Raw genomic sequence first — 12,836 nt, 5'->3', positions numbered from 1 at the left:
TTTTTACCTGCTTTTAAGAAACCTTTCCCTCAATAAAAACAAATACAACTTGTCACGATGCTCCCATCCCTAAAAGTACACTATCCCGATTCTTATCTAATATTATACAGTGCTGTTGTGGGGACAGGGTGGCATCATAATTTATTGGAAATGTGGAACTGGGTTATGACATCATAGCCAAGTGCCCTACTGCTAGCCCATTACAAACATGGAGGAGTGGCAGCCTGCAGCTTCAGAGGTAAGAGTTGCCAGACGCTGACCCTGTCATGTTAGTGGCCGTCTCTCAGTGTGGGGGCACCACAGTCCACAGTCACTGAATGAGTGACATTTATCTCACCCATTTAGCCTTTTAGGCACCCCCTACACCCTTTCTCCCCAGGCAACGGCCTAGGTTCACCTAATGGCAGCACTAGCCCTGTGAATATGTAGTGTATATAATAAAAAAATAACATTTCACTGGCCTTTTAATCCTCATGTAAAATGTAATGGCAGAAAGGAGACCATTGATTTCCAAAACATTGTTGCTTTTTATTTTTACTTTTTTTTTTTCCTGTAACAGATTTAAAATTTTAGTAGTAATTGTGTAACTTGCTTAAAGAATGTGCACTGTTCAATTCATATAAAGGTAAAAAAGACACAAAACTAAGTTTTCGTAGGTATTGGTTGTCTACATATTTGTTATGGAGGCCAACGGTGCAGAGTCAAACTAGTAAAAATAACACTTGAATAAACAGTGCTGCTTCTCAACCAAACAATGCTGTTGTTAGCCCTGATTAGTGTCCTGGGACCAAGAGGCATTCAATGCCAAAACAGACCTTAAGGGCTTATTCCATGATGTGAATGAAATATATATTACCTGTGTAGCAACTGTTCTGTAAGTAATAGGTAAATGATTAAAAATGGAACAAAACTAATAATATAGATATATTGGTAAATACCAGGGATAATAGAATTTCTATTATTGCTATAAATACATTTATATATTAAATACATTTAAGTATAAACAAAAACATTTTCACAACTTGGACTGTCCTGCTAAGTACCTAGAGCAGGTATAGGTAACCAATGCTTCTTTCTGTTGTGGGCAGGGCCGTAACTAGGTCTGTGACACAGGGGCGACCACCAAGGGCGGAACGCTGAAGGGGGGCGCAATTTAGGAATATTTTAGGTTTAATTTGGTTAAAATTGAGGGCTAGGGGGGCTGCATTTGTCTTTCTTGCCCAGGGCTTTGGAATGCTAAGTTACAGCTCTGGTTGTGGGACTAGAAGTCTCAGCATCACCTGCCATATACTAGCATAGCAAAGATAGGATAATGTCTAAGGTGTTAATACTTCAACACTAGTTATAAAGATGCAGGATATGGATTAAGTAAATATAGTGATAAACATTTTGAATAGCACTAATGTTTCACAAGGAACAGAAGGACAGGATTTTGCTATATGTAGCTCTGATGCTTTTATGAGATCACCTGTGAGTCCCTTTAATCTCATGATACATTTACTCTTCCCATATACATTTCCATAATCACATAGTCCGTGTTTGCGTATGCAAACTTGTAATATCTATTGCACAATAGGCAAAACCTAAAGCAGGTAATTGCTCTGATCTGAATCACTGTTCATTATAAACTGTGTACTCTGGAACTGATTATGTTTAAAGTAATTAAATGAAGTATGCACAGAACAGGATTACAAGGAACAGTTTCCAATACAGGATTAGTGTGTGTGTATATATACATTGTGCGGCATGGTGTAGGTCAGGGGTGCTCATACCCAATCCTCAGGCGCTACCAACAGGTCATGGTTTCAGGATTTCTGTCTGAGGAACAGGTGTGATAATTACTGACCCAATCAAATACATTAACTCACCTGTGCATGGTTAGAGAAATTCTGAAAACATGAACTGTTGGTTGCTCTTGAGGACTTCGTTTTGATGCCACCCTACAGATTGAGATATTGAATAACAAGGCTTCAGGCTATCTCCCATTGACTTCACTTTCTCTTTTTTTATATTTCTAATTTTATTATATCTCCACCACATTAATTGGTTGCAGGTAGAAAATATAATGGGCTCTGCAACAAAAGTATGTCTCAGAGCTGATACTCGCTTGCCTGTTTCATATATAAAAGTAGTTAATGACTTTAGCTGGTCATTTTGACTGATCAATTGTGGCATGGCTAAATTATATAACACCTTTACTAGCCAAACTGATCATCAAAAAGAAGTGTAAAGGTTTAATAGTCAAACATACACTTTTAGATTATAAGCTCTTTGCAGCTTTTTCCTATTTGATTATTTTATTTGAATGCGCTGCTCCCTCCAACTGATAGTTTTGTTACGTGTTATAAACAAACCTATACATATAGCTGGAACATGACTCTCTTAGATTGAGCGTCTGACACTCTGCATTGATTGCACTAATTGTGCTTGATTTCCTTTCATGTACATTGAAGTGGGGGTGTTGGGATGGAGCAGCTTGGCAAATTATTTGTGCCTAGGGAGTCTCCAGATCTATGGAAGTAAAATGTAGAGCCAAATGGAATTTTCAGTTGCAATGCACTATTAAGAATGACCTGCACTTTCTGCTGTAAAGAACAGATGCCAACAATTGTGTTTTCTTTACATTTTATTTGTGATAATCACTTTTAACGTTCAATGCCTTATATCAGTACTTTTCTAGAAAATGTATTTTTGTTTTTTTTAATGAAGTATCTAATTTTTGGTGATGTGATGTTCTTATTTATGTAGGCTTTATACATTACATATAGATGGCCTGAGTCATTAAGGAAAGTAGGGGGGGGGGGGGGGAAGGAGTAAGTGCTCTCCAGGACAAACCATGTTACAATGCAAGGGGTGCAAATTAGTTTACTATTTTGCACATAAGTTAAATACTGGCTGTTTTTTCATCCAGTACACAAATCCTAGATGGCTTAATTTTACATTGAACTTTAAAGTTAATCTAGGACATGCCCTATGCCAACTATAAATCTCCCCCCCACATTTCAAATTCATCTCCCCCCCACCCCCCCTCTCCCTTTAATGCAACATGGTTTTGCCCAGGTTTAAAGTTACTCCTTTTTTATGCTTTACTCACCTTAATGACTTGGGCCCAGAAACTGTAATTTACCTTTGTTCAAATTTTAAATCCTTTTTTATTTTCTAAACACAAACTCTATCTCCCACTTTTTCACAGGCACAAAGGACACTATTGCCATCATGATTGGATACCTAAAAGGGATGGAGATCGTGCAGCTGATTCGGAGTAACGTCCAGGTGACCATGTTGATCGATGTGGGAAAGAAGCATGGGTCCTGGGTAAACCACTATTCCATCTTCTTTGTCTCTGTGTCTTTCTTCGTTGTCACAGCAGCTACTGTGGGCTACTTCATTTTCTATTCAGCCCGCCGGTGGAGACACACGAGGGCTCAGAACCAGAGACAGGTAAGATAATGTTGGCCATAAACTTTTGAACTCCTTTTTGTAAAGGTTCCTTGTTTTATAAAACCTGAAAACACTACTACTTCCAGCAGGACATCTAATAAATGGGCTCATCTATGACAGGGTTTTATACGGTAGACTGCTTCACCATCTAGACTAGAGCTTCTTAACCTTTATCCAGACAGGCCCTGTTTTGAGTAACATGCCAGATAATTATTGGGCAGGATAATTAAGCTGGGTACACACTATTGAAATTTACATCCGATACGATTTCTGTAACTATTTTACCAACGACTGAAAGTCCCGAAGAAAATTACTATTCATGGTACACATCTACACAATTTACCTACAAATCTGTGATCTTCATCTCTAATAACCATCTGCTGAAAATGTTGTGACTCTGTACACTCTACAGATATCTGCCTATACTGCTGGTCGTGAGTGCGTACACATGTCCACATTTGCCCAACATCGTTCCATTGTTGATCGTGATTATTAGAAAGGTTATAAACCCAAATCAAACTGTACGATAAAATGTGATTGGTCAGACATTGCAACAGTGCATATGCTCCAACAAGCTGTCATTTATTATGTGATCTGCATCAGTGTGTACCCAGCTTTGGTCAGATTAATGTCCAGTTAAAGACTCAATATATAGTATGTTGGTTGAGAATCTGTTTTCATGGCTGGATACAAGCCTGATGGGTTCCCGTGTAGCGATAGCCTGCATTCAAAGTGAACATTCAGGGCCGAGGAATTCTGGGTAACCTGGTGATGCCATGATCTCCCCTAGCTGGTAAAACTATTAGAGCAAATGTTATGTGGATCTAAGGCTGGGTACACACCTATGCTATCATACTTCACATACAGTGTCTCTAAATGATTGCAACATCTGTTAAAAGTCCCGATGAGAATGCTGATTCATGCGTACACACCTACGTCCTTTACCTTCCCATCTGTGATCTTCATCTATCATAACCATTTGCTGAAGTGATACAGTTCCATGGTGGATAGTGATTTTTAGGAAGTTTTATAAAAACAAATCAACAGATGTGATATGGTTTGGTGGGAGCATACACTCTTGCAATATCTGAACAAATGGTCGAGAATCATGTGATATGCACGATAATTGGGGTGTACCCAGTTTAATAGATTAGACCCAAATAACCCCAGATCTAACAATGTTAGTGTGCAGTGGAGGTACGTCAGACTTGTTGATGACTGTATATCGCCAACTAAAATGTTTTTAAAAAGTTTGTTGAAAAACAAAAAATTCCTTTTGTCAGCGTAACAAGAGCACGTCATACATTTTGTGACATACCGGTAATATACCTGTGCAGCAATGTGTAAATATTAGTTAATAATGGTCACTGCAATACTACCTAAATTGACTTCAGCCTCCAAAATTTGTATGTTGTCCTCACGTGGTAACTTAGCATATCAGAAGGGAGAGAATTTTTTTTTTTAAAACTAATGTGTTCATTTCTATTCCTGGACCCTATAACTATGTCAGACCTTGTATAAAGTAGTCATTTGGTGTAAATATTTGGGAATAGCAATAAGTGGGTGTAGTTATGAATAAAATCATGGAAATGTTCCATAAGCAGTGGTGAAGTGGGCTGGTATACGGTGGTATGTCATACTGCCACTTCTCCTGCTGCCTTCATTGTAACACTATCAAATTACATTCCCATTGCATTTTCCATACCACCACTTCTAAATTTCCACTTCGACCACCGGACATTAGATAAAACAATATATATTCTAATATGCTACCGAAAGAAATTCCAATCTGTCCTGAAACAATATATAAAACGTGTGTAGACTAGTAAACTTATTCCTGAACAACTGTCAGGTCACAAAAATATAAGAGTTGGATTGTTCATTTTGGGTTTTCCATCCTGTCTCTCCTGTGCCCCTAACATGTTTTCTATTGCACCAACTTTATCTTTCACATTGGACATCAATACATTCCTCCTTTCTCTGGCCACACTCTCTGTAAACTAACAAGGGGTTTACACAACTATGTCTGTCCTTAACTTAGGAATGTGATTTTGTGGTTATGACCTGTAATAATGTTTCATGTTCAATTGCTTAATTGGCCTCATATAGCTACATACGCTAATTGCTTAAGATGTTCATAAAGCTCAGTGCAAGATTACTTTTAGATAATACAGGAGACAATGACTTGCTCTAATGATTCTCTAGAACAGGGGTCAGCAACACCGAGCTGTGGAGCTCCGGCGTGCCAGCCAGAAGCGGCCCGCGTGCCAATTTTGGCACACGGACCGCTTATGGCTGGCACGCCGCAGCTCCACAGCTCCATTACTAAAGTAGCCAAAGATGGCCGAAAGGGAGCTGTTGCGCATGCGAAGTAGCTCCTTTTTTAGTAGTCTTCGGCTGCTTTAGGGAAGTAGCTTCAAGGCTCCCTTGAGGAACCAATGATATGTGTGCTGAGCCGCCAGAGGATAAGTGTGGCATTATGTGAACCGGGGGGGGGGGGGTACCTCTAGGTGGCATCGTGTGTGTGTGTGTGTGTATATATATATATATATATAATTTTTTTATTATTGGCAGACCTGGGCTTCAAAAGGGGTTGGATACCCCTTAATCCTACACTTCATACCCAGACAGGAACACACCGAGGGTGTGTTCTCCGACAGGCTTTTGACAGCGGCTGCTTGTAATATACACTTGAAAGGATTCCGATGAATGAATATGATGGCCGCCTACAATGACTTTTCTTTGAAGAGTGACCGTATTAATGTTGATAATTTAAGGAGGCACCAGTTCTACAATGTGCTTTACAAAGGCTTGTAGATTGTGGAGCCAGCAACACGTTAAATTAACACCTTAGCAGTAACGTTAATACAGTCACTCTTCAAAGAAACGTCATTGTAGGCGGCCATCACGTTCGTTCATCGGAATCCTTTCAAGTATGTATTACAAGCAGCCGCTGTCAAGAGCCTGTTGGGGAACAGTCGGTGTGTAACTGTCTGGGTATTGAGTGTCAGATTTGTGTGCTTCGTTATTTAAGACTGAATGTTCAAAAGATGTTTTCCGGCACACTGATAGAGAGGTTGCCAACCCCTGCTCTAGAACATGATACAATTTGAAATCCCAGTATACAGAATAATTTGTATACTGCCATCTGTTTTAGTTAGGACAAAGCAACATTTAAATGTAGAAAAGTAATGAATACATGATTTAGTGTATTTTGTGGTGGAGTACTGTCAGAAGCATGTTTCTGTATTTCAGGGTTTCTACCTAGAAATGCGCTGATTTAAGGAATAAGGTGCTCTTGTGTGTTTCAGAATTATGGCTCACATTAACAATGTTAGTAATTGGGCTCCTGTGATATCAACCGTATGTGAAAATATTTGCATATATATTTAGAGAACCATTTCCTATGTTTCCGCATATTCTTCATACCCCTAATCTTGATGCAATATTTTATTAAGTGTTTTATTAAGAATTTATAAGCAGAAGGAATTGGGTGCTAAATTTCCACAGATAACAATCCATCTCTAGAATTCAGACTAATAAGAGCAAAACGTTGATTCAGGAACAATTTGTACCTATCCCATATTATTCTTTCAATTGCATTCTAGTGACAGCAGTAACCAGTATTACACTGGGCATCCTGATATATCAATCGAAGTAACAGGTTTTGCTGCATAATATACCTTTTGTAAATTGGAACACCTGGCCTATGCATTAGGGAACATAGAGTTCAGAGATCTACTCCTGCTGACGCCCGCCCCTCTAATTGCTTTAATTATAGTGTGACAACAATTGCATACAATGAACAAAGGCATTAGGAACATTTTGTGATGGGGCTATGGCATGAATGAGCTTTCTATATTCAGATTAATTAGAATATATGTTGCTTGTATATGTAAATTAATGGCACATATTGTACTTGTAAAGCCAGATATTTTAAAGCAAGTTGAGGTGATATTTGATACACATATAATATAAAAGAAAATCTATTGTGTTAAGATGAATACTGCCCCATAAACTTAACCTTTGAATACAATCCTTTGACATTATATACACAAGTATAGCCATCACTCTTGTTTCTTAATTTATTTTTTTTATTTAAAGCAGAGATTTTAAAGTTCTCTTTTGTCCCTTTCCTTTTATATCGTATTTCGTTACTACCTATAGTGTTTTTTATATTTTTACTTTTTAAAGTGCAACGGTCAGCTACATAGAATAGACGGCCATTTTGAACTAGATTACCAGCATTTTATTAATACAGCCCGCATAATGAATACCTTCACAATGTACAGACGTGACCTTTCTGAGCATAGTTTTCTGCATAAATATTCAGAATCCCAAGGATCCTTTATGATTTCTGAATATTTGTTTATATCAATATTGACTAGATGTCGTAGAATTTTTCTTGCTCTTGATGCAAGTTAAGTGTTGGACATAAATGTCAGTAGAACCATCTCACTGGCCAGACTTTCATGAAAGTGCGGAATGTTTGCATGGCATTATCGTGGGATAAACTCTGAACAATTTCACTGAATAGTGTTGCTGGCCAAATCTTGATTTTTATTTTTTTGGGGGGTTTTTTTGTCTGCAAAGATCAACGAGCTGTGGATGGCTTTCCTTTCAAATAGTGTTGTGAAACATTTTGTATGAATTGACTTCCTTTTGGCATCACACTCAGAATGTATTTCTTATATATATGCTATTATGATTTTGTGACTAAATAAAATTTAGGTTTGTTGAAATGTCCTGTTGAAGAGTATTGTACAATATGCCCAATCAGCAAGTCTGGGACTTGCCTGAGGTATTCTCACGTGATCGTTTTACCATCTTGTCTCTCACTTCTGACACCAGCATGTTTGAGTTACACCTTTTTGTCTCTGGCTACACTCGGTAAACTAATGTTCTCTCTTGCGATTTGCTGGTGTCTCTCAGGGCGATCACCCATCCTTGGTTCATTGACAGGTCAGCATCACCCTGTCCTTTTAATCTCTCTCAAGCTCATTTCCCGAGTCTCCGAAGCGTCTCCTCTCAAACTGGGTTCTGGAGCCTCCCTCTTGTAAGAAATACTCAAGCACATAGTAGCCGGCTTAACATAATCACAGTCATAGAAGGGGTAGCAATTCAGACTCTGATACAGGACTGGAAGCAAAATCATGGACCCATCCCTAGCTAGCACTCACAGGTCGCTAGATAAGTTATTTCAAAGGTACATGTATGTATATTTTATGTTTCAACCAGTTAGTTGCAAAACTTAGGGCTTACATGAGTAAAAAACAGAATCCCTATTTTTAATATTTATGTGAAATAAAATAATCTAAAAAGTTTACCAAGAAGAAATGCACTTGGACTCAACCCTCAGTTTCTGAATACAGTTTTGACCAAATTACAGGAAAAAGGCTTTAAGCATTTGCATTTTATAAACGTGTTTATAGTTTTAATGTTTATATAACTGAATGACAGAAATTTCAGACAGGTGGCAGTTTTAAGTGACTCTGGTACGATGTTCCAGAAATGGGAAGTTCCGGTAGGAGAAGACATAGGCCTAGATTTACTAAACTGCAGGTTTCAAAAAGTGGAGATGTTGCCAATAACAATCAGGTTCTAGTTACCATTTATTTAGTACATTCTTTAAAATGACAGCTAGAATCTGATTGGTTGCTATAGACAACATCTCCACTTATTCAAGCCCGCAGTTTAGTAAATATACCCCATAGTCTAGATTCTTTATTGTATGGAGGACCTATTATCAAGCTTCTGGAGGTAGATCTTAGGGGTAGGCTAAGTACTGCTAGCTGCAGTGGGAAAGAAGTCTCTTTGAATGACAAAATAAGTCAACATTTATGTTTAGTCCAGATACTATGGAATGCTGTGTGCGCTGTCTAAAGGCGTGGCAATAAAACACACTGCATGGACAGTAATGTAAGAAAATGATGTCTGTATCTGGATAATTTACCCTTTGAAAGCATGTATTGCGTTTCAGATATAAAACTGTACCAAAACAGTGTATTGGTTGGGACCATTGGATTAGATTTCATTTTGATTCTATATGGAATGCTAGTGTAGCAGAATCCGGAAGCTTTGTTACTGTGGGAAGGAGAGACTAATACTACTAGGTTATTTAGACACTTTTTTTATATTGTTAAATCAATGAAAAGTATTTATTTCATCGACAAAAATAGACTGGTATTTAGCTTTTAATATAGCTTGATTTTATTTATTTTAAATTATCGTAGATTTGTAAGGAGCCACAGTGCTCTTCAGCGCTGTACAGTAGGGAAAACAGGACATACATAAAACAGGCACATTCAAGGTAGACAGAATGTAAGCTCTCTAATGAGCAGAGTCCTTCATACTCTGTTTTCATGTCCGTGTTTATTTTAAGTGGAAGAGGGCACAACTGTAACAAGAGGAGCTAGTGTGGCTTCGAGTTAAACTGCAGTTTTCACAGCAATAATCTGCAATAACACTGTAGTATTGTCCCAGGCTTCAGTTAATGTCTTCGTAACTCTGAGCTCTACTTTTAAATCAAGCAAAGAACTGCAAAGAGAAATGCTGTCCCTTTTTTGTTCTTTATATGTAACTGTGATTCTGGGCCCATTACATAAACTGCAATGTCATGCAGTTTCCTGGATGAATGACACATGTTACATTCCTAGATAATCCTTTAATGACTCAGAGGGTGTATAGGTTCTATTTATTTCCTCTAGTGATATAGAATAATGTGATACTTAGTGGCTTAAAGGAGAACGCCAACCTCTGTTAAACTGCTCTCAAAAATAAATGTCAACATTGATCTTTATTTGCATGCTCAAATCTTTTGTTTTCTGAGGATACTTGGCACACATTTGTGGTCATATGGCAATAAACTAAAGTCTAAGGTGTGTGTGTGTGTTGTGTTTGGCTTAATGAATAGGTAAACAAGTATTCTGTTTATCACATTATTGCCTTTTGGACTTTCGGTTCATAACAATAATGAAGTATATTGATTTCTTATTTGGTGGGGAGCCTAAATGTCCTTGTTTGTACACATTTTCTGCCATGTACTTCTATACTCCATTTTTATATGGTAGGACATGTAGTAGGAGAAAGAGGCAGCTGTCTTTGCTCTGGAAGACTAATGCATGCTGTTTCAGCTCTAAACACTCTTGTGCTACAAATGTAAGGCAAGCAAATAGCCCCTAGGGTCCAACAAGACCATTGGTATCTAGATCCAACACCATTCGTTCAGTTGGGTTGACGAAGGTAAAATTTTGACTGTTCTGCACTTTGTCCACGCTGTATATGTATCCTAGTGCTGGAATAGTTAAGCAAAATGTACGCCAACACTATATTTTTAGTTTCCCTTTTGTATTTGTCTAATGTTTCTATGGCGATGGTAGTAATTTGCTTTTGGAATTCGCCATTTAATACAGTTGCAGTTGTTTGTCTTCTCTTTCCCATAACCCCCTCTCCTGTCAAACCAGTTGGTGTGGTGGTGGTCTCGCTGTAACAGCTCCAAGTACACATGACTAACTGGCAAGGGATATGTGCCACATCATTTGGGGGTAGGTTTATAAGCTAATTGAGTGTAAGTCCAAATCCACTAAACCAAAAACTATGACTGGGATTGGACAGACAAGTAACAGATGCAACTTCCTAAGTTTGCTTCTAGCCAATACAAGGGGGGTAACACAAACCAATGCCTAGTCATGGGTCAAATACAGGATCTCTACTGGGGAGTTTACAATGTTTGCCACAATCCCTTAATCATCATCATTTTATATAGAGCCACTAATTCCACAGCGCTGTACAGAGAACTCACTCACAACAGTCCCTGCCCCATTGGAGCTTACAGTCTAAACAACGTTCATGGGCCTATCAGAATACCATTAAAGGCAATCTGAACAACTCAATGAAGGCAGGAGGATTATTATTATTTTCTGATCATGCTGTAGAGCTTGAGAACATTTCAGGAAAATTAAGTCTTTGCAAAATGTCACATACTGTATTAAATATCGCTAAACAATGGGGGATATTCTAAATATGACTGGTGGAGCAACTCTATCTTTCACTACTTGTATTTTATTCACGGAGGTAATTTAACCTTCTTCCTTGTTACGCAATACATATTAAAATAACCACACAAGTTACCTACGAAACCAGATATCCTTGAACAATAAATTGTTTACAATAGTTATTAACTTAACTGATTAACTGAAAATATTCTCTTAAGTGGTGCTGGGTGTGTATGCAACACTAGCTAGCCGCTGTTAGATATTTTAACTTTTTTTGCATTGTTTTAGTGCACTATCCAATCACAATGCATTTTATCTTTTATTTAAGCCACATGAGAAACTTGTTCTCCAGCTTGCAGTTTGATACTAACCACTGACTGTAGTCTATTGTTACATGCTGCTTTAACTCTTGAGAGGTTGTTTAACTCGCACATTAATGCATGTTTATATTTGTGATTAGTTGCACCCATGGAACTCTGAATATCATGTGCAAAAGTTTCTTTCTGCCTGATAGTTGATTAGTTGATAACCAATCAAAATAAACAATTTTGTTTAGTTGGTTTGATGAGGTCGGTAATGTGATTCCACTTATTTCTGTAGCCTTGCTGAATGCTGAGTGATTTAAAGGTGTTTTCATTCTTCATATACAGTTGTAGCTAACTGAGCAATTGCTAAACAGTATTCTATCTGTTCTGTAATCATCGGATACATTAGTAATCCGGGCTACATATGATTTCCCTTCAACCGCCACCCCCAGCCAAATTATGAGGGATGGGTACCCTTGTATAGAACACAGCTGTGGTAACTGTCTCTCCTGTGATTTAAAACGACACTTCACAATATATCTTTTACTGTGTTTAAAGGTCAGTTTCTAGTGTATAACGCTATACCCCATATGGTCCAAATGCACGCTTATCTGTCAACAATGACACTGGGGAGAGATGGAAAACTACAGCAACTCTCTCTTGATTGAACTTCAACCTGCTCACCCGCAGTTCATTCAGGTCAGGAATCTTCCTCTTTGACCATAGACTCTCTTTAAAGTCCGGTATAAGTACTCGCAGGGCTCTCCCACTATTGACAGGTTGCAGGTAAAACATTTCCTACTTTGAGAGCAGTGAAGTGTCTTACACAGTATAATACCTTCTCTGGTGGCAGTCTAGTTCCCTGGGGTGACCCCATCTCCCAGTCTGGTGTTCTCTTCTGGCTTTAGCCCCCCCTGTTTGGGGCCTCCTGCGTCTCTCATCAGGGGCTCTCAATATATATATACAGCTTGGGCTCTGGTGCAGGGTTCTGCTCTGGGTGGTCTCTTGACTGACACTGCCTGCCTGCTGCATAGGTGCCTAAATACATCCCCACTGGTTCATGGTCTCTCCTATCACTCAGGACTTGCCTCTCGGA

At 38.4% G+C, this 12,836-nt stretch overlaps 1 protein-coding gene across 1 annotated transcript in view; it reads left to right on the top strand.

Moving 5' to 3' along the window:
- The window catches only part of RNF128 (ring finger protein 128), a 55,164-nt gene that overhangs the window by 16,042 nt on the left and 26,286 nt on the right, over positions 1 to 12,836 (top strand). The window contains exon 2 of the mRNA XM_075184266.1: positions 3,194 to 3,441. Coding sequence (XP_075040367.1) covers positions 3,194 to 3,441 — 248 coding nt within the window. The remainder of the gene's footprint in view (positions 1 to 3,193; positions 3,442 to 12,836) is intronic.

Source organism: Mixophyes fleayi, chromosome 9, assembly GCF_038048845.1.
Source record: "Mixophyes fleayi isolate aMixFle1 chromosome 9, aMixFle1.hap1, whole genome shotgun sequence".
In the NCBI taxonomy this organism is placed as follows: Eukaryota; Metazoa; Chordata; class Amphibia; order Anura; family Limnodynastidae; genus Mixophyes; species Mixophyes fleayi.
Note: the sequence above shows the minus strand (reverse complement) of the source record. Positions and strands in the feature narration are given on the sequence as shown.